This window comes from Muntiacus reevesi, chromosome 3 (genome assembly GCF_963930625.1).
Source record: "Muntiacus reevesi chromosome 3, mMunRee1.1, whole genome shotgun sequence".
In the NCBI taxonomy this organism is placed as follows: domain Eukaryota; kingdom Metazoa; phylum Chordata; class Mammalia; order Artiodactyla; family Cervidae; genus Muntiacus; species Muntiacus reevesi.
In genome coordinates, this window is record NC_089251.1 from 189027280 (window position 1) to 189054099 (window position 26820).

At 39.5% G+C, this 26820-nt stretch overlaps 1 protein-coding gene across 2 annotated transcripts in view; it reads right to left on the reverse strand.

Moving 5' to 3' along the window:
• AKAP7 (A-kinase anchoring protein 7) overlaps positions 1-26820 on the reverse strand; it is a 129383-nt gene that overhangs the window by 76835 nt on the left and 25728 nt on the right. For both annotated transcript variants that reach the window (XM_065927795.1, XM_065927796.1), the window contains exons 5-6: positions 26093-26253; positions 9600-9712 (exon numbers count right to left, since the gene is read on the reverse strand). In XM_065927795.1, the coding sequence (XP_065783867.1) occupies positions 9600-9712; positions 26093-26253 (274 nt within the window). The remainder of the gene's footprint in view (positions 1-9599; positions 9713-26092; positions 26254-26820) is intronic.

The window sequence follows — 26820 nt, forward strand, 5'->3', positions numbered from 1 at the left end:
TGAGGCCATGTGTTGCAACTACCGAAACCCACGCGCAAGAGCCCGAGTTCTGCAACAAGAGAAGCCACCGCAATCTGATGCCTGCATGCTCCAACTGAACAGGAGCCCTGCTTTCCGCACCTAGAGAAAGGCCATGAAAGGACGGCCCAGCGCAACCAAAAATAAAATAAACAATACATATATGAAATGTTGCTATCAGGTAGGTTACAGAGAAAGAACCCTAACTGCCCTTAGGTGATACGAGCTACATTTGTTAAGTCTTTAACTATAGATAATGTGAAGTTTTGCCCTTTTAAGAGAAAACATTATTCACCTTTAATTTATAGGGCTAATCAGTTGGAAGAATTGAGCAATTTAGTATTATTCTATTTTTGAGGTACCTTTCCTTGGGAGAATATGGTTCCAATGAATGGTCAAAGTAAATCCTTTCATATTTAGGACTGGAAATAAAATTCCAGTGTAAACTAGTTTCAGGTCAGTTCAGTTCAGTAGCTCAGTCGTGTCCGACTCTTTGCGACCCCATGAATCGCAGCACGCCAGGCCTCCCTGTCCATCACCAACTCCCGGAGTTTACTCAAACCCATGTCCATCGAGTCGGTGATGCCATCCAGACATCTCATCCTCTGTTGTCCCCTTCTCCTCCTGCCCCCAATACCTCCCAGCATCAGAGTCTTTTCCAATGAGTCAACTCTTCGCATGAGGTTGCCAAAGTATTGGAATTTCAGTTTCAGCATCAGTCCTTCCAATGAACACCCAGGACTGATCTCCTTTAGGATGGACTGGTTGGATGTCCTTGCAGTCCAAGGGACTCTCAAGAGTCTTCTCCAACACCACAGTTCAAAAGCATCAATTTTTCGGCACTCAGCTTTCTTCACAGTCCAACTCTCACTTCTATACATGACCACTTGATAAACCATAGCCTTGACTAGATGGACCTTTGTTGGCAAAGTAATGTCTCTGCTTTTTAATATGCTGTCTAGGTTGGTCATAACTTTCCTTCCAAGGAGTAAGCATCTTTTAATTTTGTGGCTGCAATCACCATCTGCAGTAATTCTGGAGCCCAAAAATATAAAGAAAGCTGAGTACAGGAGAATTGATGCTTTTTAACTGTGGTATTGGAGAAGACTCGAGAGTCCCTTGGACTGCAAGGAGATCCAACCAGTCCATCCTAAAGGAGATCAGTCCTGCGTGTTCATTTGACGGACTGATGTTGAAGCTGCAACTCCAATACTTTGGCCACCTGATGCAAAGAGCTGACTCATTGGAAAGATCCTGATGCTGGGAAAGACTGAGGACAGGAGGAAAAGGGGACGACAGAGGATGAGATGGTTGGATGGCATCATCAACTTGATGGACATGAGCTTGAGTAAACTCCGGGAGTTGGTGATTGACAGGGAGGCCTGGTGTGCTGTGGTTCATGGGGTCACAAAGAGGACACAGGGACATGACTGAGCGACTGAACTGAACTGAAGGCAAACCCATGCAACTCTAATTACCTCAAATACTTCCTTATTGCATCTTTTAATCCTAGCTCTAAAACTCTGTTTTTTAAATGGCATTTAAATCAGAATCTTGCCTTGGGATACAAATGCTAGACGGTAAGTAAACTGTCCACTGAATCTGTATGTTGGAAGAAAGGGTATCATTTAAGCCTGAATGATAAAGACCAGCATTGCCTAAACAATGCCCTACAACAGGAGATGAAGAAAAGGCCACGCTTATCAAGTACATTTAGGAAACGATGCTCAGGTAGGATGTATAACGTTCAAAATATTCACTGCCCTTTCTTGCGGTGTCCTTTGCTGCTAGTGGGTTATATATCCTGCTCCGATGAACCCGGAAAGGACCATGTGACCTTCTTTGGCCAATAAGACGTGAACAGGAATGACGTGCGTCACTTCTTAGCAGAAACCTTCAGCTGTCTATCAACATCTCTCTCTTCCTTCAGTCAAAGGCCAGTGAAGTCCTAGATGTAAGCTGCTAAACCAAGGTCTTGCATAAAGACAATGTGGAACAGAGCCACAGATGACCCAGAGGCAAAAAATTAAACTTTTGTTGTTGGAAGCTCTTAAGATTCACAGTAAACATTCACGTTTCGGACATCCTAAGAAACCCGGAAATAAAGACTCAGACTAACTTTAACCCATCACTGCTAACATGCACTTGATCACAGAATCCTTATCTCACATAAAATCCCGAGAAATGTCCTGAGAGAAAACTTTCAGGAAATGTCAATGAAAACACTTACTTCAAATCTGCATTCCACTCTACACGGACTTAATAATATTAGGTTGACTGGGTCATTTCTTCTAGAGTTTTCAAATTTTTCAAAATCTCTTAACAGAATAAAGGTCAACCAGGAGCCATTTTGGTATTTTGACATGAATCAAATCCCAGAATGCTTCCTTAAAAATAATTTTGCTTTCGGCTTATTATTTCCTATATGTTTCAATGTTCAAAGATGTATAAATTACTGAAAGGTTACAAATGAACATTTAGTGAGTCTACCTCACTAAAGCATTTCCAGTTTTTAAACAATTAAAAGGCATACTTAGGTTTATCTCAAAACACAGTAACAGACAACAGAACAGCAGGAAGCTGAAAAATGCCTCAGAAACAAAACCGAAGTGAGTTGCTATATATAGTGCGTTGACATACAACAGATGACACAATCGGCTAATGGCACCGAGACGCTCAGAAGAGATGACAATTCCATTTCACAGTGGGTTTCACCACATCTTAAGCTTTAAAAAAACTAAAGCAAAAAAGAGATACTGTGTTGTTTTCATTTATTGATTTTTAACTAAGAAAAATCCAAAGAGAATTCCGTATTATAGCCTCAGAACTAATTGCACTTGATAATATGAAAAGAGACTCCCAAACAATTAAAATTTGTAAGTTATTAGGCATTGGGAGATTCAGGAATAGGTTACTGAAACAATCTGCTTTAACATCAGTTCAGATCAGTTCAGTTGCTCAGTCATGTCCAACTCTTTGCAACCCCAAGAACTGCAGCAAGCCAGGCCTTCCTGTCCATAACCCACTCCCAGAGCTTACTCAAACTCATGTCCATCAAGTCAGTGATGCCATCCAACCATCTCATCCTCTGTCATCCCTTTCTCCTCCTGCCTTCAGTCTTTCTCACATCAGGGTCTTTTCTAATGAGTCACTACTTTGCATCAGGTGACCAAAGTATCAGAGCTTCAGCTTCAGTATCAATCCTTCTAATGAATACTCAGGACTGATTTCCTTTAGGATGGACTGGCTGGATCTCCTTGCAGTCCAAGGGACTCTCAAGAGTCTTCTCTAACACCACAGCTCAAAAGCATCATTTATTCAGCGCTCAGCTTTAGGATCCAACTCTCACATCCATACAGAACTACTGGAAAAACCATAGCTTAGAGTAGACGGACCTTTGTTGGCAAAGAAATGTCTCTGCTTTTTAATATGCTAAATTGGTCACAGTTTTTCTTCCAAGGAACAACGGTCTTTTAATTTCATAGTTGCAGTCACCATCTGCAGTGATTCTGGAGCCCAAGAAAATAAAGTCTCTCACTGTTTCCATTGTTTCCCCAACCATTTGCCATAAAGGGATGGGACCAGATGTTATGGTCTTCCTTTTATGAATGCTGAGTCTTAAGTCAGCTTTTTCATTCTCCTCCTTCACTTTCATCAAGAGGCTCTTCAGTTCCTCTTCGCTTTCTGCCATTAAGAGTGGTGTCATCTGCATATATGAATTATTGATATTTCTCCTGGAAACCTTAATTCCAGCTTGTACTTCATCCAGTTCAGCATTTCACATCATGTACTCTACATATAAGTTAAACAAGCGAAGAGACAATATACAGCCTTGGTGTACTCCTTTCATAATTTGGAACCTAAGTTGTCCCATGTCCAGTTCTAACTGTTGCTTCTTGACCTGCATACAGATTATTCAGAAGGCAGGTAAAGTGGTCTGATATTCCCATCTCTCTAAGAATTTTCACAGTTTGCTGTGATCCACACAGTCAAAGGTTTTAACGTAGTCAATAAAGCAGAAGTAGATGTTTTCTCGAACTCTCTTGCTTTTTCTATGATCCAACAGATGTTGTCAATTTGATCTCTAGTTCCTCTGCCTTTTCTAAATCTACCTTGAACTGTTGAAAGTTCACAGTTCACATACTGTTGAAGCCTGGCTTGGAGAATTTTGAGCATTACTTTGCTAGCTTGTGAAATACGTCCAATTATGCGGTAGTTTCAAAGTTTTTGGCACTGCCTTTCTTTGGGATTGAAATGAAAACTGACCTTTTCCAGTCCTGTGGCCACTGCTGAGTTTTCCAAATTTGCTGACATATTGAGTGCAGCATTTTCACAGCATCATCTTTTAGGACTTGAAACAGCTCAGCTGGAATTCCATCATCTCCAATAGCTTTGTTCGTAGTGATGCTTCCAAAGGTCCACTTAACTTTGCATTCCAGGATGTCTGGCTCTAGGTGAGTGATCAAACCATCGTGGTTATCTGAGTCATGAAGATCTTTTTTGTACAGCTCTTCTGTGTATTCTTGCCACCTCTTCTTAATATCTTCTATTAGGTCCATACCATTTCTGTCCTTTATTGTGCTCATCTTTGCAAGAAATAATGCCTTGGTATCTCTTATTTTCTTGAAGAGATCTCTAGTCTTTCCCATTTTATTCTTTTCCTCTATTTCCTTGCATTGATCACTGAGGAAGGCTTTCTTATTTCTCCTTGCTATTCTTTGGAACTCTGTATTCAAACGGATATATCTTTCCTTTTCTCCTTTGCTTTTCGCTTCTCTTCTTTTTTCAGCTATTTGTAAGGCCTCCTCAGACAACCATTTTGCCTTTTTGCATTTCTTCTTTTGGGGGATGGTTTTGATCACCACCTCCTGCACAATGTTACGAACTTCTATCCATAGTTCTTCAGGCAATCTATGTATTAGATTTAATCCCTTCAATCTATTTGTCACTTCCACTATATATTCCTAAGGGTTTGATTTAGGTCATACCTGAATGGTCCAGTGGTTTTCCCCACTTTCTTCAACTTAAGTCTGAAAATTGGCAATAAGGAGTTCATGGTCTTAGCCACAGTCAGCTCCCGGTCTTCTTTTTGCTGACTGTATAGAGCTTCTCCATCTTTGGCTGCAAAGGATATAATCAATCCAATTTCAATGTTGACCATTTGGTGATGTACACATGTAGAGTTATATCTTGTGTTTTTGGAAAAGGGTGTTTACTATGACCAGTGCATTCTCTTGGCAAAACTCTGTTAGCTTATGCCCTGCTTCATTTTGTACTCCAAGGCCAAACTTGGCTGTTACTCCAGGTATCATCTCTTGACTTCCTACTTTTGCATTTCAGTCCTCTATGATGAAAAGGACATCTTTTTTTGGTGTTAGTTCTAGAAGGTCTTGTAGGTCATCATAGAACCATTCAACTTCAGCCTCTTCAACGTTAGTGGTTGGGGCATAGCCTTGGATTACTGTGATACTGAATGGTTTGTCTTAGAAACAGAGATCATTCTGTCATTTTTGAGATGGCACCCAAGTACTGCATTTTGGACTCTTTTGTTGACTATGAGGGCTATTCCATTTCTTTGAAGAGATTCTTGCCCACAGTAGTAGATATAATGGTCATCTGAATTAAATTCACCCATTCCAGTCCATTTTAGCTCACTGACTCCTAAAATGTTGATGTTCACTCTTGCCATCTCCTGTTTGACCACTAACGATTTACCTTCATTCAGGGACCTAACATTCCAGGTTCCTATGTGATATTGTTCTTTACAGCATCGGACTTTACTTCCATCACCAGTCACATCCACAACAAAGTGCTATTTTCGCTTTGCCTCAGTCTCTTCATTCTTTCTGGAACTATTTCTCCACTCTTCCCCAGTAGCATATTGGCCATACTGACCTGGGGAGTTCATCTTTCAGTGTCCTGTCTTTTTGCCTTTTCATACTGTTCACAGGGTTCTCAAGGCAAGAATACTGAAGTGGTTTGCCATTCCCTTCTCCAGTGGCCCACGTTTTGTCAGTACCTTCCACCATGACCTGTCCATCTTGGCTGGCCCTACATGACATGGCTCATTGTTTTATTGAGTTAGACAAGGCTGTGGTCCAAGTGGTCAGTCATTCTCCTGTCGATGGATGTTCAACAGTTAGTTGCAATTTTGGAGTTCTCATAGGAGAAGATGAGCTCATGTCCTTCTACTCTGCCATCTTGTGAATCAGACTTGCTTTAACTTATACCAAGGCTATTTCTAAGACCAGTTGTTGTCTGGAATAATAAAACCCTGCTCTTACCAAGAAGGCACCTAAAGTGCCTTCTTCAGGAAAGGCAGCGGCAGTGCAGCCTGGCAGGCCCTCTTTGCTGCGTGCATTCAGTCATGTGCAGCTCTGCAACCTGATGGACTGCAGCCCACCAGGCTCCTCTGCCCATGGGGTTTCCCAGGCAAGAATATTGGAGTGGGTTGCCATGCCCTTCTCCAGGGGATCCTCCCTGCTTTCCCCAACCTCATCATCATAGGGCCCAATAACTACCCCTCTGCCCTTAGCTATGTGCATATCAAACTCTGCACTCAAACCAGTCCAAGTGAAAAAGGGAGCAATTTCAAAGATCATTTCTTTCATTCTAAAGTTCTCTCATTGTCTGACTTTGTGAAAAACTGCTATACAAAAGGGCCAATTAATAACCTATTTGATAGTTTAAGTGCTATATTAGTCATTTGAAAGAGTTATAATTCAGGAAAAATATCTAAGAAGTCTAAAAAATAATTGATGACTAAAAACAACTGTTCTATTCATGAAAAGATTGCATTTATTTCTTGAAGAATCTGGATTTGCCTTAAGATGCATATTTGATTTGAAACTGGTCTTCTCCTGCCACCAAGTGTTAGCATACACTTCTAATAAACCAGTTTCTGCAATGTCAAATCACAGAAATATCAATACAAGGTCACTCAGTGTGAAAAATAAACCCAAAATAAAGCAATATAAAAAGCACTGACTTAAACAAATAAGAGTCTAACCACGTGAAACAAATATACTCTGAAGAAATGATACAAACAACTTGAATTTTAAATATTTTAAAGACCAAGTAATCTAAAGAAGCTTTTCTGAGGCTTCATTCATCTGATTTTAAAAACTACCATTTTGAAAACATAGTGATAATCAAAATAGCTTGAAGATATACAAAACTGCTTTCAAGGGAATTCCCTGGCAGTTCAGTGCATAAGTCTCCTTTCTTTCACTGCTGAGGGTATGGATTCAATCCCTGGTCAGGGAACTAAGATCCCGCAAGCTGTACAACCCAGTCAAAAAAAATGCATATTACTTTTACTATTCTCTTATAAGATACAGTCCACTAGAATTTCATGAAACTAAGAATATGGAAAACTAACATATATGTGTAAATACCTCCTGGTGTTAGAAAAATACATAATTGTCAAAAAAAAAAAAAAAAAAGTCTTATGTTTCCCAGAATCTCAGTTAGAAAACTTATTTCTCTAGTTTGGGAACCAGAATACCATATTGTAGCAGAGGAAGTTCCATATCAGGAAATTTGAAGAAGAGTTTCTTTATATGTTTGCAGGGAATAAGAAAAGGCCAGAAGGATATACTAGTAATGGTACCTAAAAGAGAGAAATGATATTGGGAGGAAGGGAGTGAGAGGTTGGTGATGAGGGGAAAAAAAATCTATCTTTCACTCTGTAGGTCTGTATGTAGTTAGATTTTTTTTCAGTGAGCATATATTCATCTAACATTTTTATAATTAAAATAACTTTTAAAATACAAGTACTTGAGATGACACAAACTTTTTAATATGAGTAAAAAAAAAAAATATTCGTTATCCCTCTACCCTGCCCCTTTCATTTCATTATCAACCTTAAGTAAACTGAATGTTGGTAATACGTTCCATTATTGAGTTTATCAATGGTCTCACCCATGTAAATGAGTGGACCCAGAATGAAAACCCAGAAGAGAATTAGTGCTGAGAGAGGAAAACAGATTCTGGATGGGGCTCTGCAACTGAGAACAGTGCGATCTCATTTCAGCCACTTAACTCCTGAGTCTCAGATTCCCTTTCTATAAAGTAAAAGGAGCAGATTCTGTGAAATCATCTGTCAAGAAATCACTTAAAATGCATGCAGTCTGAAATGTCGAAATACAAACTCTAATTTAAGCATCCCTTTGATAAACATACTTGGATGCTCTCATTTCAAAGTTAACAAAGACAGAAACATTTTGAAATGTGGGTATTACCTTCACCACTGATTTGTCATTCTGGGATTAAGTTTGAAACCACTGGGAAGAGGACAATCCATGTGAAAGCAAGATAAGAAAGATAATGAGTAAAAGAATAAACTGTCAGTCTACAAGTTTTGTCAGTTGTGATCATTCCAAATTCCAAAATCTATGATTTACACAAATTATTTGTACCTAAATATTCTGGAATGGTATCTAATACAGTTATTATTTAATTTGAGCAGAGGAAAAAAAAAAAAACATGCAAGATACTGGGGGAATAGGGTGATTTTTACAAAAGTCTGTAGCAAAATCGTAACCACAGGATGGCCAACCCCCCAAACATATGTTTTACAGGACCAAAAAGACTTTCTGAGCATAGACATTAAATACAAACTGTGTCGAATTTAGAAAAAAGATCTACTTACTAATAAACATGACCTTCATTTATAGAGCTGCAAATCAGTCTGAACTGCAGCAAAGGGTTATGGAGAGCAGGAGCGAATACTAATCTGCATGCCCATCTCCAAAACTCTGGTACCTCAGAGCAGCTCAGCAGATGCCTTAATTCGCATGACAACCTCCCTAGGCTGAAATGGGAGAAACAAGGAAGGGAGCCCTTAGGATTCCAGGAGAACTGCTTGGGACTCCAGATAAAAGTTCAAAGTGCCTCCAGCCTCCAAGGGAGGAGGCAGCAACGGTTTAGGAAGGCAGCAAGTCGCCCTGAGATAGGGGAAGTCAAAAGACATGTCCCCTGGCTGTGTCACTGCTGACCACCCCCAGGGAGAAGTACTTTCAACTACGGAGCTAGGGAGAGCGGCCCTCCTGTTATCCCTCGCTCAGTCCCTGCGACACCTGCTCCACACCCTCAGCGGAGACAACTGCTGAATGAGCAGAGGCTTTGGAGAAACTTCCAAAGAGCAACATAAAAGAGGGGAGGGGGTAGAGCATGTCCCACCTTGAAGAACCCAGCTACAGGGAGCAGCACCGGTGTACGCAGGCCAGTGGAGGAAGCTTTGAAGGCAGCAGGCTGCAAAGAATCAGAAGAAAGGAACGCAGCAAAACCCAATTCTGGCTCCACCCCCCAAGGCTTTTCAAGGGATGAAGCAAGATGTGGCAACAGATGAAGCAGCAGTAAGTGATGGTCAGAGTGTGCAGCTAACAGCCACGGAGGCAAAGGAGGAGACAGCAGCAATGGCCTCCAGGGGCCCCATGAGCCAACTCAGCATCCTTGGGAGTCAGAACCAAATCCAACTGGAATCCCGGGGCAACAGTGGCAGGGGTGTCGAAAACCACTACGAATGTCACTCATGCTGCGGGTGGTAAAACAAGGCTGATAATAAAATGTCCACTCACCTTCTTCCAGAGCCACGGTGACTTGGACAATTTCATGAAGGTCAAATGAGGCTTAAAAGTTCTGCTTTCTCCTGCCAAGATACCTTTTTCTTGAAACGTCCTTTTTGCAGCATCTGAAGAAAATAAAAAGAAGCATAAAAATGCTACTATATGATATCCTATATGAGAAAAGAATCTAAAAAGGAATAAATATATGTATAATTGAATCCTGCTGCTGAAACTAATTGACTTACAACAATGTAAATCAACTACACCCCAATAAAATTAAAATGTAAACAAAAAATGCTATTGTGGCTGTCTTTAATCATAAAAATGGCAACTCAAAAAATAAATTATTCTACAACGAAGGTAATAAACTGGCTTAGGATATTATTTTTAAGAGAGGAAAATCTACAACGTGTGTGATGCCAAATACATTATGACGGTTAAATCTACAATAATGTCAAAGTCTGGCATACAGCAGAAATCAATACAACTTTGTAAAGCAATTACCCTCCAACTAAAGATTTAAAAACATAAATTGAAAAAAAAAAAAAACTTTGGGCAAAGCACACAAAAGCAACAAGTGGCAAAGGAAATATTTAGTACATAAAATAACTGATGATATGATGCTGATTTCATGTAATATCCCAGTGGTGCCCATATATATATATATATAGGACTAGTTTATCTGTAACTCCTCATATCCAAAACTTCTGCTTCTAACCAAGATAGAATAACAGGAATCTGATTTACCCTCCCATCTGAAACGCCTGGAAAAAAAAGAACAAAATATATGAAACAATGGTTTGTAAGACACTGTACATCTGGCAATGAAGGTGAGTGACCCTTAGAGATGAGAAAAAAACAAAGTGAGCCCTTTGCTTGACCAGCTTACATCTCTGGGTGTCTAGGCCCCTGTTCAAGGAAGATAAACCCAGATGGAGCCCAGTCATCACACTAGGTTCAGAAAAAAAACCCAAGAGTAGAAAGACCAAGGCATCTGGAGCTCATGGGACAGAGCGCCAGAGAAGTGAGGGCTGCAGAGAGAGAAAACGCCAGAGATCTGCAAAGGCTCCCCCTAGCGGATTCAGCTGAGAAGTGACCAGCAGGGGTAGGAGAGCGAAGGGCCTGAAGCTGAAAAACACATTCCAAAGGGTTAGAGGGAACACTGCCAGCTCTCACCCAGGACCAGAAATTGTGTCTGTTCCCACCAGCCAGACTGGAAAGCCTCAAGATGCACGGGACAATGGGAAGAATAATTTCCACTGATTTTGCCTCGAAAGGAAAAATGAGCTCTGGCCTAGTACTGCTCTAGTCCCTCCTAACAAATACTAGAAGCAAAACTCAAGAGGAAAAACCTGTTTCACAGTAATTTAGTTGTGTCCCAGCACAAGTCCAAGTATAATTATAGAAAGACAAAACCATCCAGCACCCCACAAGTGCCTGGTATCAGACAAACAGGCACGTAACAAACAGGAAAATATGACCCACAAAGAAGAAATAAATCGATGAATCAAAAGCCACTCAGAACTAACACAGATGTCAGAATGAGCAGGTAAGGGCTTCGAAGCGGTTGTTCTAATTGTATTCTTTATGTTTAAAAAGTTGAGACATGCTAGTGATCAAAAAGATCCACATTAAACTTTTAGAGATTAAAAACTGCAAGGTCTGGGAAAAATAGATGAGACACTACAGAACGCCAACACCAAAACAGTGAGCTTGGGAGACATAACGATAAAAACCACCCGAAATAAAACAGAGGAAAACAACAACAACAACAAAAAGAATAGCTCATCAGTGAGACGTGAGGCAACTTGGGTTGCCTAATACATGTGCAAGCGGAGCTCCCTGAAAAAGAGGGAAGAGAAGTAGAGAAGATACTGGAAGAACTAGTGGATGCTGGAGAGCGAGAGCTACCAGAGCCACAAAGGGAGGTAATCTGGGCAGCAACTACTAAAATTTAAGCTGCACAAGCATTTTGACAGCAATTCCTGTATTAGCAAAACACAAAATAAACAAAAGTACTAGTACGGGGAGGGGGGACCGGGATGGGGAATACGTGTAACTCTATGGCTGATTCATGTCAATGTATGACAAAACCCACTGAAAAATAAAAAAAAAAAATTTAAAAATAAAAAAATAAAAATAAAAGAGGAAAAAAAAAAGAAGTACCAGTACGTAAGATTCTATATAAAAGATACTTAACATTGCTTGAGTTATCACATGCTGAAAACAACCTTCAACAATAAAGAAATGGGTGCTGTTGGGCCTCCCAGGTGGTACAGTGGTAAAGAATTCCCTGCCAACGCAGGAGACGCAGGAGATGCCAGTTTGACCCCTGGGTCGGGAAGATCCCCTGGAGGAGGCCATGACAAACCACACTCCAGTATTCTTGCCTGGAGAATCCCATGGACAGAGGAGCCTGGTGGGCTACAGTCCCATGGGCCACAAAGAGTCAGACACAATTGAGTGACTAAGCATGCATGCACGCATACTAAAAACTGCTATAATCAAAAGAATGCATTCAAGTTACATATATTAACCTGAAAAGACATCTGTGGCACCTATTAAGCAAAAAAAAGGAAAAGAAAAAGGCAAACTGCATGGTTACTATATCTGAAACATGATTCCATGATTTAAAAGACTGATGAAGAAACAATAAGGATCTACTGTCTAGCACAGGGAACTATATTCAACATCCTGTGATAAACCATAATGGAAAAGAATATATGTGCATAACTGAATCACTTTGCTATATAGTAGAAATTAATACAAAACTTTAAATCAACTATACTCAATAAAACAATTTTTAAATAAAATATTTAAAAAGACAAAGAAAATGAATTCTATACATTTTTATTTTTATTAGCACAGAATACTATAGAATACTTTAGGATAGAAGTTGAGATTGAATAGAGGTAGGAGAGAATAGTAATGCTTTCTTTATACCTCTTTAACTGTATGAATGACTATAATGAACATGCATTACTTTTGAATAAAAAGTTTAAAAATAATCATGGTAACAAACTGACAATACATGAGCAATATACGATTACTACATGTGCAGAAGCATCATTGTAGACTGCACAGGTAAGAGGGGAGATCACTTTGCCAGACACGTGAAAAATCCATCCCTTTCACAGACCTTCAGTAAACAACTGAGCATTTGGTCTCTTTATCTTAAAATCAGGGCTAATGCACAAGTCAATTTTAAAGGCAAGAAAACTGAAAAGTAAGAAACTGGTGCCCAAGGTCCCACTCCTTGTGAGCAGGAGAGAAGGAAGTGAAATCCAGGTGCCCTAACTTCTACCCTGGCCATGCTTCAAGCTGGCTGAAACCTCAGTTTGAACCCAGGGGGCAGAGAAGGGCACAGAAGCTGCCTCTACAGCTTCAAGGGGAAGAGGAAGGCAGGGGATTCTGCCATCTCCCACTACGCCTACACACACTGGTTTCAATCAGAGACATTCCCTCGTTCTACACGTTGAGTACAATTTCATGTGTTTTTTTTTAAAGAACTCCAACATATACCAAAAAAAAAAAAAGTCTGAAAATCAATGATCAAAAAACTTGCATAGGGTCCCTTCAGCAGAAATAATCCCACCAATAATGTCCATTTTTTAAAAATGGAAACTACAGGACTTCTCTGCTGGCCCAGTGGTTAAGAATCTGCCTGCCAATGCAGGAGATGTGGGTTCGATCTCTGGTCTGGGAAAATCCCACACGCCAAGGAGCAACCAAGCCTGTGCGCCACAACTTCTGAGCTTGCGTGCCTAGAGTCTGGGCTTTGCAACAAGAAGCCATCACAACGAGAAGCCTGCCCACTGCAACTAGAGAAGCTCCCACTCACCACGACTAGAGAAAGCCCGCACACAGCAATGAAGACCCAGAAGAGCCAAAAGTAATTTTTCTTCAAATGAAAACTGGTAAAACATAGGACAGAGAATAAACCTTTGAATCTCAAAGAAAACCACATTCAATCTAAATAGTCAGTGAGAAACGGTCCTTTTTAAGTTCAGCTAAATCTTATCAATGTTAAATATGTCCTAATTTTTCTAACAGTTAAAATCATGAACTTAATGAAAGATGATCTAATGATTCAAGGAAATGTATCCTTAAAAATAAAAGACACACCAGATACTGTTCTGGGTGCTGGGGATACAATGGACAAAATAAACCCTCTGTCCTCATGGAGCATCCATATCTATATATATATATATAGATCAGGAATCAATAAGTGATACAAAGAAAAGTAAAGTGATAGGGGTATGCACAGTGCTGTGGAAGAAAAGGGGTTTGCTATTTTAGAGAAGGTGGTCTGGAAATCCTGTTCTGAAGGTGAGACATTCAAGAAGCCACCTGGAGAAGAGAATCGTGTATGTTTCTAGGGCGAAGGAGCTCACAGCAGAAGAAACAGCTTTCAGAGTGAAGACCAGTGAGCAGCCGAAGAGCAATAAAAAAGGGTCGGTAACTGGAGCAGGGTGGGAGGCGTGGGGAAGAGGTAAGAAATAGGTTTAGAGAAGCGGTCAGGGGCCTTACAAAGCATGGTAAATAAGACCTTCAGATTGTATTCTCAGTATGGTAGAAAATTGTGAGTGTTTTAAGCAAGGGAAATTTATGTATGACAGTGACTTTCTATAGTCAGCTATATTTCAGCTGGAAAATACATGACTTTCTGATGGAAGAAATTGAGGTTTCGGAGACTCAAAGTGCTCCTCTCTTTCCCTGGGGCTGTATTAGTTGAAGGGAAGACAGCCAAACAGGGTGTCAGAGTGTTTAGAGCGGAGAGGCATGTAGCAGGCTTGGGTTTTTTTTTAATATTTTATTTCTTTATTAGCTGTGCCAGGTCTTAGCTGCAGCATGCAGGATAGTCAGCCTTTGTTGCAGCACATGGAATCTTTGGTTACAGCATGCAAATTCTTGCTTGTGGCATGCGGGATCTAGTTCTGACCAGGGATGGAAGCCAGGCCTTCTGCATTGAGAGCACAGCGTCTTAGCCACTGGACAACCAGGGAAGTCCCCAGGCTTGGTTTTGGAAGCTGGAGGCTTCCTTGTTCCCATATATAGTTATTTTCTGTAACTATTCTTGGGTACACGGGATTTCACTCTATTGCTCATGAACTCATAAACTCAATGGAGCCGAGGATCCTTTCCACCCTTCCGCTACACTTGAACACAAAGAAAAAGAATTCCCCGAGGCCAAGGTGGAATGGATAAGAATATTCCACCTCCATCCATCGCACGGCGTCATCATAGCTTCACCGCCACTCTGAGGGCACGGGGAATTCTGGCTTTGCTGCCTCTGCGGACATGTCTCAGAATCAAAGCACAGGTCCCTCCTGCTCTCAGCCTTGTGTGACTTTGTTGCTTCATTCACAGGATGATGGAGGGACAAGAATTCACACCCTAGTTTGGCCTCTAACTCTCTTCTTCATCCAAAAAAAGGGAATCTTTCCTAGCACTGGGACGGGAAAAAACACCATTATGCTTAGTTGCTGAAACCTCAAAGTCCTTTCTCTATTTTTTCTGCTGTAGTCTCTCTTCTGAACACGTTAAGTGCCACTGCTTAGAGGGAGGCGAGGCATAAAAGCTACAGAAGAAAAAAAAAAGAAGAAAAAAAAAAAAGCTACAGAAGAAGAAACACACAGGTAAAAATTCAATAGTTCAAAATACTATTTCACTGCATTTTCAGAATCTTACTTTGTTATTTTGTCTAATATCTACCAAATGCTCCTATGTGCTACCTATGATGTTTTGATCACACTTTGTAAGTTTAGGGCATGTCCTGAAAACCCTTCACTGCGACTCACTGCCACCAGATGATTTTTCCCATCTCCTCTACGGTAATAAAAAAAGGTTAAGCAACAGACCATTAAAAGACCAAGAAAACATTAATTCTTAGCCGAAACCAACAGATAACAGTTTTGGCTGAGGTAAGCAGGAAAGAAATTTATATAATAATACTGGGAGGACTAAAGTTCCAGGCTGGAAGGTCAGGAAGCCAAGATCTCCCCCATTATAGTCCAGAGACACCACAACCTCTCCCAGTTGGTATTACTGAAGCCACGCGTGCATATGCACGCGCACACGCACACACACACACACACACACACACACACACACACACACACACATATGAAGGGCGAGAACTCTGCCACCTTTCTTCGACAGTGATGACACCACCTATCCCCAGAATGGATTCTGCACAGTCCTTTTTTTGCTCAAGTTGCTAGCTTCTGACTCAAAGTCTGGGCCAAAGCAAGATGATGTAGAACTGAGAAAGCAAAACGCAAAACCTGTGAAAGAAGGTATGTGACATGACCGATGCAGGAAGAGTCTAGATGCTGGACAGCCTAAAAGACAGCGGTCCCCCCAGCAAACACACGTGTTAAAGAAGACTGTATTTCTAACAATCATGGGTGTGCCCTGGAGATTCTGACAGTTCAGTTCCAAACCACCACAATAAAGCAAGTATCACAACAGAGTCACACAAATTTGAAGGGACGTATAAAAGTTATATTTACCTTACTTTATTGTTAAAAACGGCTAACCACCATCTGAACCTTCAGGGAGTAGTCATTTCTTTGCTAGTGAAGGGTCTTGCTATGAAGTTGATGGCTGCTGACTGATCAGGGTGGTGGCTGCCGAAGGTTGGGGTGGCTGTGACAATTACTTCAAATAAAAGTGAAATCTTTGTAAAGTAATTAGCCTCCAACTAATAAAAATAAATGAGAAAAAAAAAAAAGAATAAAATCTGCCATATTGATCAACTCTTCGTTTCACTTGAACACTCAGAGGCCACTGTAGGATTATTAACTGGCCTAATTTCAATATCATTCTGTTCAAGGACCAAGGAGGCCTGCAGAGTGAGGGAGAGATGGGGAAACGGCAGGTCAGTGGGGCAGTCAGAACACACATTTATTCACTTGGCTGCCTTATGTGGGCGTGACTCGCCGCACCCCGAAGGTCACTGACCACAGTTACTGTAACAAACATAATCATGAAAAGCTTGAAATATTGAGAGAATTATCAAAATGTGACATACAGACAAAGTGAACAAACGTCAGAAAAGCGTCCCTGATAGACGTGCTCACACAAGGTCACCGACCTCAATTTGTAAAGCAAAGAGAAACAAGGCCAGAGCATGTGAAGCACAATAAAATGAAGAGCAATCAGACGAAGTCTGCCTGGACTATTACAATTAACTTACCATCTTTTAGTTCCTATAAATGCTTCTGTTGTTTAGTCACTGACTTATGTTCGACAGTTTTGCGACTGCGTAGATTGTAGCCCATCAGGCTCCTCTGTCCATGGGATTCTCCAGGCAAGAATACTGGAGTGGGTTGCCATTTCCTCCTCCAGGGGAGTTTCCCAACAGGGATTGAACCCAGTTCTCCCGCATTGCAGGTGGATTCTTTACTACTGAGCCACCAGGGAAGCCGTCATATAAATCACAAACAGGTATATCCTTTCTCAACTACCCCATCACATCACAGCTTTGATCCTCTCTCTTCTGACATATTCTTAACTGTTTTAAACAGAACTAAAAAATTTTTTAAATAAATACTTAAAATTAAAACATTAAACTGAATATTATAAAAGTCATTTATATTGCTCAAAAATAGTCAAACACTGGCAATGTCTTAGGGTTTAATATATTCCATGATGGACAAACTTACTAAACTCCCAAAATTTGACTAAAGAGACTAAAGAGATGAGGGCATATTTTCTAACTCTTCAAGTATTTGAAGAATTACCACATAGAAGAACTTCAGATGGCAGATAAGCAACATGTTCAAACCAGCCTTCAAAAACAGAAATGTCATGAAGGTGTAAAAGGTAAAATTTATTTGTTCAGTTAGTTACTAAGCAGCTCCCACATTTGTCAGATGCATAATGTCCTGAAGACAGCAAGCATGTCCCTGCTTCACGGAGCTTATAGTCTCAGGGGACAGATTTTAGCCCAATAAAGAGAAAGACTTAATGCTAAGAATTATCAAAAAAGATACAAGAGCTACAAGGAAAAAATACAAGAAATACAGGGATTTGTTAACAGAAATCAAAACAGTAGGCATTTGTATGGTTCATTAACTCTCTATATTCATTGTTACATATTATTTTATTCATATACCATTATGTTCAATTGATTCTAAAGAAATGAAATTTTCTAAATTATTGGCTTCAGTAACATCAAATTTTGACTCAACAGTTCTCATTATTCCCTGGACCTTGATGGGTATCTATTCACGATACTGGCTTAAATAATACTTGCCACAAAGCACATTTCATTTCTACTAATGTGTTTTTTTCAACACAGTATATTCTCTACGAGGATAGAAATAAGGGGGAAAAAGGCCACCTTCATTTGGCATTTTTGATACTTCTTAGTATTGATTTCATATTCCTAATAGCATAATCTATTGCTTAGCCAGAGTATTGGGTAATAGTTTCAGAAATATTATTCTTGAGATCAGAAAAGCTTTTGCTAATGTTGAAAACCACATGTCATTTTTCATTTATGTTAACTCATGTTCCAGAAGAGAAGTTTATGAATATTTTAAGAAACTGTTCGATTCCTCCTAGTACCACAGGCAGAATCAATCCTATAATCACTGAACAGAAAAGCACTATTTAGTGATTTCAATCACTGAATAGAAAAGCACATAGCAAATACATCAGATATCCTTCAAAAGTCAGCTAAAAATGCTCCCTGAATAATATAAATCACCTCAGCTAAAGAAGCAAACTGTCAGAGGAATAAGTTTTTAATGTGTATTTTAAACACAAGGAGACTATGCTATATAAAGAACAACAAAATTAATAATAAAGATACGTAATCCTAAGTAATACAATCTCATCTGCTTTTTGATTTTTTGCATTTATTCAATTCCTTTCCCACTGACATGAAGCAGTGTAACGGGAGCACAGTGAGCAAAAAAGAGAGAACCACAGTGAAGACAGGAGACCAGCCAGAGACCAGAACACCAGGATACCGTGGGCTGAAGCAAGGAGTCTGGGAAGCTGTGATAAACAGCCCTACCTGACTTAGGGTCTCAGAGTAGTTCTGGCAGATGAAGAGGCCAAGATTTCACTATGCTTATGAACTGTGGGAGTGGAATATTAGAGGCCACTGTCAAAGAAGGCAAGGGATCTCAAGAAAAGCAGTAGTTGTAATGGTAGTAGTGGCGATAACTATTATTATGTTTTACTAATGATAATAGCTACCATCTTATTTAACATTGTACACGTGCCAAACACTATACCAAAGCACTTCACATATGTTATATGTTTTGAGAATAGTTACAATTATATTCATTCTACAGATAAGGTAAGTAAGTAAGGAATTAGATATATTGCTTAAAGTCAATCAGCTGATCACAGCTGAGGCTGCGTTGGGGAAAAGTTTGGGGGCAGAGGGGCGGACAGTTCACTCTGAGCCAGGAGGGCTGGATGACTGTGCTCATGGAGTGGCAGCAAGAGAGGGAACGAGGCCCTCAATGCACAAGAGGAATATTCAGACAACTGCAGAAAGGAGAGGGAGAGGGTAACAAAACCTCGACACCATGAAACACCAGTAAGATAAGGCCTCTGTGTCAGGGCAAAACAGAAAAAGCAAGAGAGAACTAAGAGAAAGTGGGTGACATCTCTGGTTCCATGTTGCAAGGCATTTGGTGAAAGGAGGAAGCTATGATCTCAGATTGGAGCTGGGCTTCAACTTAGGCAGGAAGGTGCTTCCACAAGCTCCTTAGGAGTTCCGTTGTTAATTTACAGTGTAACAGACGAGCAGAGTGATTAAGAACAGACGATCTGGTGAGAGTGGCAAGACGGCTGAAGGAGCTCAAAAGACGCAAACTTTCGCTTCTTAAAAAAATAAGTGCTGGAGATGTAATATACAGCACAGTGCCTAAGTTAAACAATAGTGACTTACATATCTGAAGGCTGCTAAGACAGTAAATCTTATACATTCTCATCACAAGAAAAAAAAATTTGTAACTGTGTGCTGATGGATGTTAACTATGCTTTTTATGGTGATCGTTTTGCAATATATACAAATACCAAATCATTACACTGAACACCAGAAAAAAATATAATGTTATATATCAATTGTACCTCAATTTTTTTAAAAAGCCTAACAACAAGCAACAACAAGCTAAAAAAAAGCCTAACAACAAGCAAACGAAGCAACGGACAAAGGATTAATCTCAAAAATGGACAAGCAACTCCTGCAGCTCAACTCCAGAAAAATAAATGACCCAATCAAAAAATGGGCCAAAGAACTAAACAGACATTTCTCCAAAGAAGACATACAGATGGCTAACAAACACATTAAAAGATGCTCAACATCACTCATTATTAAAGAAATGCAAATCAAAACCACAATCAGGTACCATTACACGCCCGTCAGGATGGCTGCTATCCAAAAGTCTACAAGCAATAAATGCTGGAGAGGGTGTGGAGAAAAGGGAACCCTCTTACACTGTTGGTGGGAATGCAAACTAGTACAGCCGCTATGGAGAACAGTGTGGAGATTCCTTCAAAAACTGGAAATAGAACTGCCATACGACCCAGCAATCCCACTCCTGGGCATACACACTGAGGAAACCAGATCTGAAAGAGACACGTGCACCCCAATGTTCATCGCAGCACTGTTTATAATAGCCAGGACATGGAAGCAACCTAGATGCCCATCAGCAGACGAATGGATACGGAAGCTGTGGTACATATACACCATGGAATATTACTCAGTCATTAAAAAGAATACATTTGAATCAGTTCTAATGAGATGGATGAAACTGGAGCCCATTATACAGAGTGAAGTAAGCCAGAAAGATAAACACCAATACAGTAGACTAATGCATATATATGGAATTTATAAAGATGGTAATGATAACCCTATATGCAAGATAGAAAAAGAGACACAGATGTATAGAACAGACTTTTGGACTCTATGGGAGAAGGCGAGGGTGGGATGATCTGAGAGAACAGCATCGAAACATGTATATTATCAAGGGTGAAACAGATCGCCAGTCCAGGTTGGATGCATGAGACAAGTGCTCGGGGCTGGTGCACTGGGAAGAACCAGAGGGATGGGGTGGGGAGGGAGGTGGGAGGGGGTTCAGGATGGGGAACACATGTAAATCCATGGCTGATTCATGTCAATGTATGGCAAAAACCACTACAATATTGTAAAGTAATTAGCCTCCAACTAATAAAAATAAATGAAAAAAAAATTTTTTTAAAAAGCCTAACAACACGGGAAAAGTAAAATAAATTATGATGCAACAGAATATTATACAACCAGTAAAAGGAATACTTTTGGAGACTGTTTCATAACAATGATAATGATAGTGAACATTTCTTAATTGAGCATTTATTCTGTACCAAATATTGTTCCTTATGTTTACTGTATATCACACATACACTATAATAAATAATAATAACAATTTAAAAACAGAACATGGAATCTGGAGCCAGACTGCTTGGATTTGAGTCCTGGCGTCATCACTTACTAACAAATTATTTAGCCTCTCTGTGTCTCAGTTTCCCACTGAAAAATGGGGGTAATGATAATCATCCCTGTCTCATAGAGTTGTTAAGATTAAAAGAATTAACATTTGTAACATGATTAGAATAAAGCCCCACACAAGGTAAATCCATTTAAGTATTTGACTGAAAATCAAGTAAAATAAAAGATATAGGGGATCAGAATATGCCTCCTGGAAATACGCCACTTGGGCATAAGGCATACTTTGAGTAGAGACAAAGAGAATTAATAGCTGTGGAAAGAAACTTTGCCCAAGCTTCCCTTGTCTGAACAAAAGCAGACACTTGTGAAAAATGAGGACTGCCAAAAATCCCCTCTCGTGGGGAATTCCTACTGCCAAAGTGGACCTGTGCAAACAAACCTCACTCCACTGGATGTTCCCGCCCCACACATTTAAATCCCCACAGTCTGCCACCCGTGAGAGCTTAGAACCCTTAGACAAGACAAAGGAGGTCTTGTCACTTCTCTACAAGTTTATTGTTCTTCTGCTAAGATGCCATTTAAGCCCACATTCTAGCCACCCCACTGAGTTCCTCTTCATTGTGGTTTCTCCCACAGGATGTGTACTGGACACATTAATAAACTTGCTGCTTTTCCCTTGCTAATCTGTTGTCAGTCTAAGTCGAAAGGGTCCCTTTGGAAGAAGCTAGGAGGGCAGAAAGAAAAACAATTTCCCCCCTCTATAGGACAATAGAACGGTAAAAAGAGAGATGAAAGGGGAGAATAGGCGGATGTGTGCCTGGGGGCCTGCACAAAGGCAGGGCGTGTGACAGAGGCTCTGATGGTCCTCTGGGAAGCGTGTCTGTGATTCAGACGTTCTGGCTGGGGAGAAGAGCTCATCTTTGCTTAGTTCTAAATGATGTGCAGCTAGGGTGTTCTGATGTGTCTGAAGACAGCTTAGCCCCAGCCAATCAACAGGACAGTGAGCAGGGCCACTGGGACGTCCGCCTGCCTGTAGTGGTCAGAAGTCCAAGAGTCCGGCACCTGGACAGACGCTCCACAAGAAGCACAGGGCATATACTCTCCATCTTTGGGGGACGTGATAGTCATAGTAAGAGAAAGAGTAATGTTCAAATGAACATCCTAAAAAACTTTCATCTCTCCTTTTATGAGATAACTGCACTTGGAATTTTTTATCATGCTAACCAAGCACTCTTTTCTCATTTAAAAAAAAGATTTGCAAGAACTACTATAATCCAGGCAGGCTAAACTTTTAGCAATCTCTCAATCTAACATACTTTTTAACAAAATTACATTTCATGAAAAAAAAAATGAATGAAATCATCACATATTCATTTCTATGCAAAAAGATTTCAGTGCAATTTCATCACTGTAAAATGTGCAGAAATGACATATAAATGCATAATTTTCAATACTTTCTTAGCTGTATGAGCTATTGTACACTGCTAGGAGAAAAGAAGGTACTGCTTTACTCTGGAAAAACAGGATCATTCAAGGTCAAAGTAGGAAACAGACACACAGCCTTGGATGCCTAAATCTTACCAGCTCCCTCAAGCGGCTAATACCATAAGGCCACTTACACACGATGTGCAAAGATGGTCGCGGTCTCTTCAGCCCATCAGCATCTACCAAAAACATCTAGTAGTACTAGTAGCTCATTGAGTCAGACTTTACTAGTTCAAAATGCATAACAGCTTTCTCTAATTCTATATATTAATTCTAAATTACTCTTTATCTTATAATTTTTCAATGATGAGTTCAAATATTAGTATCTAAAATTCAGTCTTTTTTTCATACCAACTGTGTAGTTTGAATTTTTAAGAATTTGTTTCCTTTGACTTAAAACTTGAAAAACTCCATGAAAATTACATAAATCAGACTATTCATGAACTATAATTTTCACTATTTTTCAAGTTAATTTCACTTCATAATATGGACTTCTTTATCAACACTTTAATAATTAAATATATGTTCTTTAAAAGTTTTCCTACTTTATATTAAGTCAAACTAGGTCTGCCTCCATTATGCTGAACAAGTAAGATTTTAATATACTGGTATAAGCATATATTAATATATATAGATAGTTTATATCAATTTCTTTTTTTTTTTCTTTTTTATTTTTCAGTGGGTTTCGTCATACATTGATATGAATCAGCCATAGAGTTACACGTATCCCCATCCCGGTCCCCCATCCCACCTCCCTCTCTACCCAATTACTCTGGGTCTTCCCAGCCCACTAGGCCCGAGCACTTGACTCATGCATCCCACCTGGGCTGGTGGTCTGTTTCACCACAGATAATAAGAAATATATTACCCTGGTCACTAGAATATATTCTTCTGAAAGTTGTAATATATTTGAATAAATAGTTTATAAAATATGATGCAAAACAAATATGACATTATTTTACTGATCCTATTGGACTAAAACAATACTAATACTGAGGCTCTCTTTAAAAAATAAATTTAATGAAGTAAAATACTGACCAAAATTCCACATACTGAACATCTGGACATTATACAAATTAAGGCTGCAACTAAACTGCAATGAAATTTTCTATATACATATTCAAATATTTAGATTCCTTAAACTGCATAAAAGGGGGGGCTTCCCTGATAGCTCAGTTGGTAAAGAATCCGTCTGCAATGCAGGAGACCCCAGTATGATTTCTGGGTCTGGAAGATCCACTGGAGAAGGGAAGGGCTACCCACTCCAGTATTCTGGCCTGGAGAACCCCATGGACTATGCTATACAGTCCATGGGGTCACAAACAGTCAGACACGACTGAGCAACTGTCACTTTCAAACTGCATAAAAAGTATATAATCCAAAGCAACAGCACAGTTTACACAAAAAAACTAAAAGCAATTGATTATATGAGGGAGACAGAGTGCTATTCTCCCTCCATTTTCCATTTCTTGCAATGTTTTGTTTAAACATTTAGAAAAGTATACATATTTTTAAGAAAACAGTCTCTGGCATCTAGAAGGGAATTACAGGGGCAGTGGCCTTTTCTAAAATGACAAGCCAACAGTCTTGGGCTCATAGTCACAACTAAAGTTGGCGAGATTTCACATTCCTCTGCACACAATGGATCTTTCATCAATACTGGAAACTGCTTTTATGAGACTATGTGCTAAGAATGGATGGAATTCTCAATGTTGCAAGCAACCATTGAATTATTTAAAAGAACAATGAATGAATGACTAATTAGAAATGTTTCTTGAGCTCAGAGATATTTATATTACAAAAAGAAAGACCTGAATCTAGCATTCTCTCCAGAGCAGTTCAGGAGGAACAGCTAAGTCTGTTCAGTGGAAGGCATGGGTTCCCAAATGCTTTGCCATCAAAACTGTTGGAAGTTGCCTTCTCTTTGGCCAACTGATGATTTTAAGTCCTACTTGACTCATAAATATCATTTAACTGCTTGCTTGTTTGTTATTTATATATACTTTGCTCCACAAAAGAAAAACTTCACAATGAAATGAAATCTGACCCTCATGCCTCTCTCCTCCCCAAAATAGGTGCAATTTTGAATGGGCAACTATAAAACTACACAAAGACAGTATGATATTGAGTTTTTCTAAAAAGTATGTCTCAAAAGATCACATACAATATGATATCCTTTTTATTGAATATAAGGTTAAAGCTGATTAAAAATACACATATAATTTGGGAGAATACAAAGAAATAACAAACTCTGACTTCAGGATGATGGTTAGCTTAAATGAAGGAAGGCCAAAGGACAGATGGATGAAAAGGACAATGTGGTGAGATTACTACCAAGGTTCTTGCTTGTGTTTTAGGTGGTGGATTCCCAGATGATGTTATTTTAAGACAGACAGATAAATAAAAATAAGCCCAGCATGGAGCAATGATGAGAGAGTGTTATGAATTAAGGATTATTGAACCTGAAATGGGATGATATGAAACGATCTGACATGAGAGAAAAAAATAAAAATTGTTCACAGTACGTACACGAACACCCAAACTATGATCTCTGGATCATCTCAAAAAAGCACTCTTCCAGGTTTTATAATTTTCTGCTTCTATTTCCCTAGAAGGCTGACTGCCAAAGAATTGATGCTTTCAAACTATGATGTTGGAGAAGACTCTTGAGAATTCCTTGGACAGAAAGGAAATCAAACCAGTCAATCCTAAAGGAAATCAGTCCTGAATATTCATTGGAAGGACTGATGCTGAAGCTGAAGCTCCAATACTTTGGCCACCTGATGTGAAGAGCCCACTCACTGGAAAAGACCCTGATGCTGGGAAAGACAGAAGGCAGGAGGAGAAGGGGACGACAGAGGATGAGATGGTTAGATGGCATCACCGACTCGATGGACATGAGTTTAAGCAAGCTCTGGGAGATGGTGAAGGACAGGGAAGCCTGATGTGCTGCAGCCCATGGGGCTGCAGATTAGGACATGACTGAGTGACTGAACAAGTTTCCCTAACATTCCCAACCATGCTGCGCAAAGCAGCGTGCTTTCCAAGGGCTGTCAGACCTTCCACCACCACCAACGGGCCTCCTGCTTAGACACTGGTACCTAAACAGGAAGTAACGCGGGGCACAGAGGGAAATCCCACTGACTCGTCTCCTGACTCTCCCAACAGGGTGACAATCCCCACAAGCTTCTGGACAGGCAACTGGTGTTTCTAATTAACTCATTCAATTTTTACTTAATGCCAGCTATATGTCATGATAAGCACTGGATCCTTCAGATTTATGATTAGGATAGTCCTAACAAATACTTGAGTCCAGTCCATCATCTTCCATAATCAACATATTCCCTCGAGTCAAAGGATCAACATACAGTAACTGTTCTGGCCTTTTCTTTGGCTACTTAGCTACACAAGCAACTGCTGAAGTAGGTCACTTATAAAGTGAGGCTACACTGCCCCCCCCCCAAAAACTGAAAGATGTCAAATCTCTACTATAAGAATTGGGAGAAAAAAATTTCTTCTTCAACAATGAGATTTCATGTAAGTATATCGCTGTTTGTTTTACCTGCTATCTCCAGAAGTGAGTTTATGTGATCTCCTTCTGCCAGTTTCACAAATCCAACCTGATTTCCGAAAGTGTCAACCCCTTCAAAGGGCAAAGTCAAAGGTTTTCCTTGGAGGATTTCTTCTACAAAAGGCTTTAACTCCAAAAGAGCATCAATACCACTGGCAAGAGACAATATATTTTTTAGTAATATAATAAGTAGTAAAATATACAAAACCAAATGAGAGTTTTAGAAAGATAAATTAATTTATGTATTTGTACTAATTATTTTAATGCTCAGAATACCTTCAAAATCCAATCCATAGGATAAAAATAAAACTAATATTAATTTTAAACAAAATTTATATAAGTGAATTAATCTTTACCTAATTACAATTTATTTTATATTAAAGATACAAAAGAAGATGTTATGTTATAGTTTACCAAAAGGTTTTAAACCAAGGAAATACTGCATGCACAACTAAAGAAAAAAATATTGACAATATATTGCAGAAAAACCTAATACCTACAAAAGTTTATATCAGAATATGTGAAAGTTCAAGGTTCTTGTTAAAAGTACTAATACTAAAAAAAAAAAAAGTACTAATACTTACATAGTATTAACTATTTAGAAGCACTTTACTAAAAATTAAAATATATTATCTCTTTAAAATATAGCAGTCTCCATAATAAGATAATTTATTATACTTGGACTTGACCAAAGTGCAAGTTTACAACTACAGTGACAT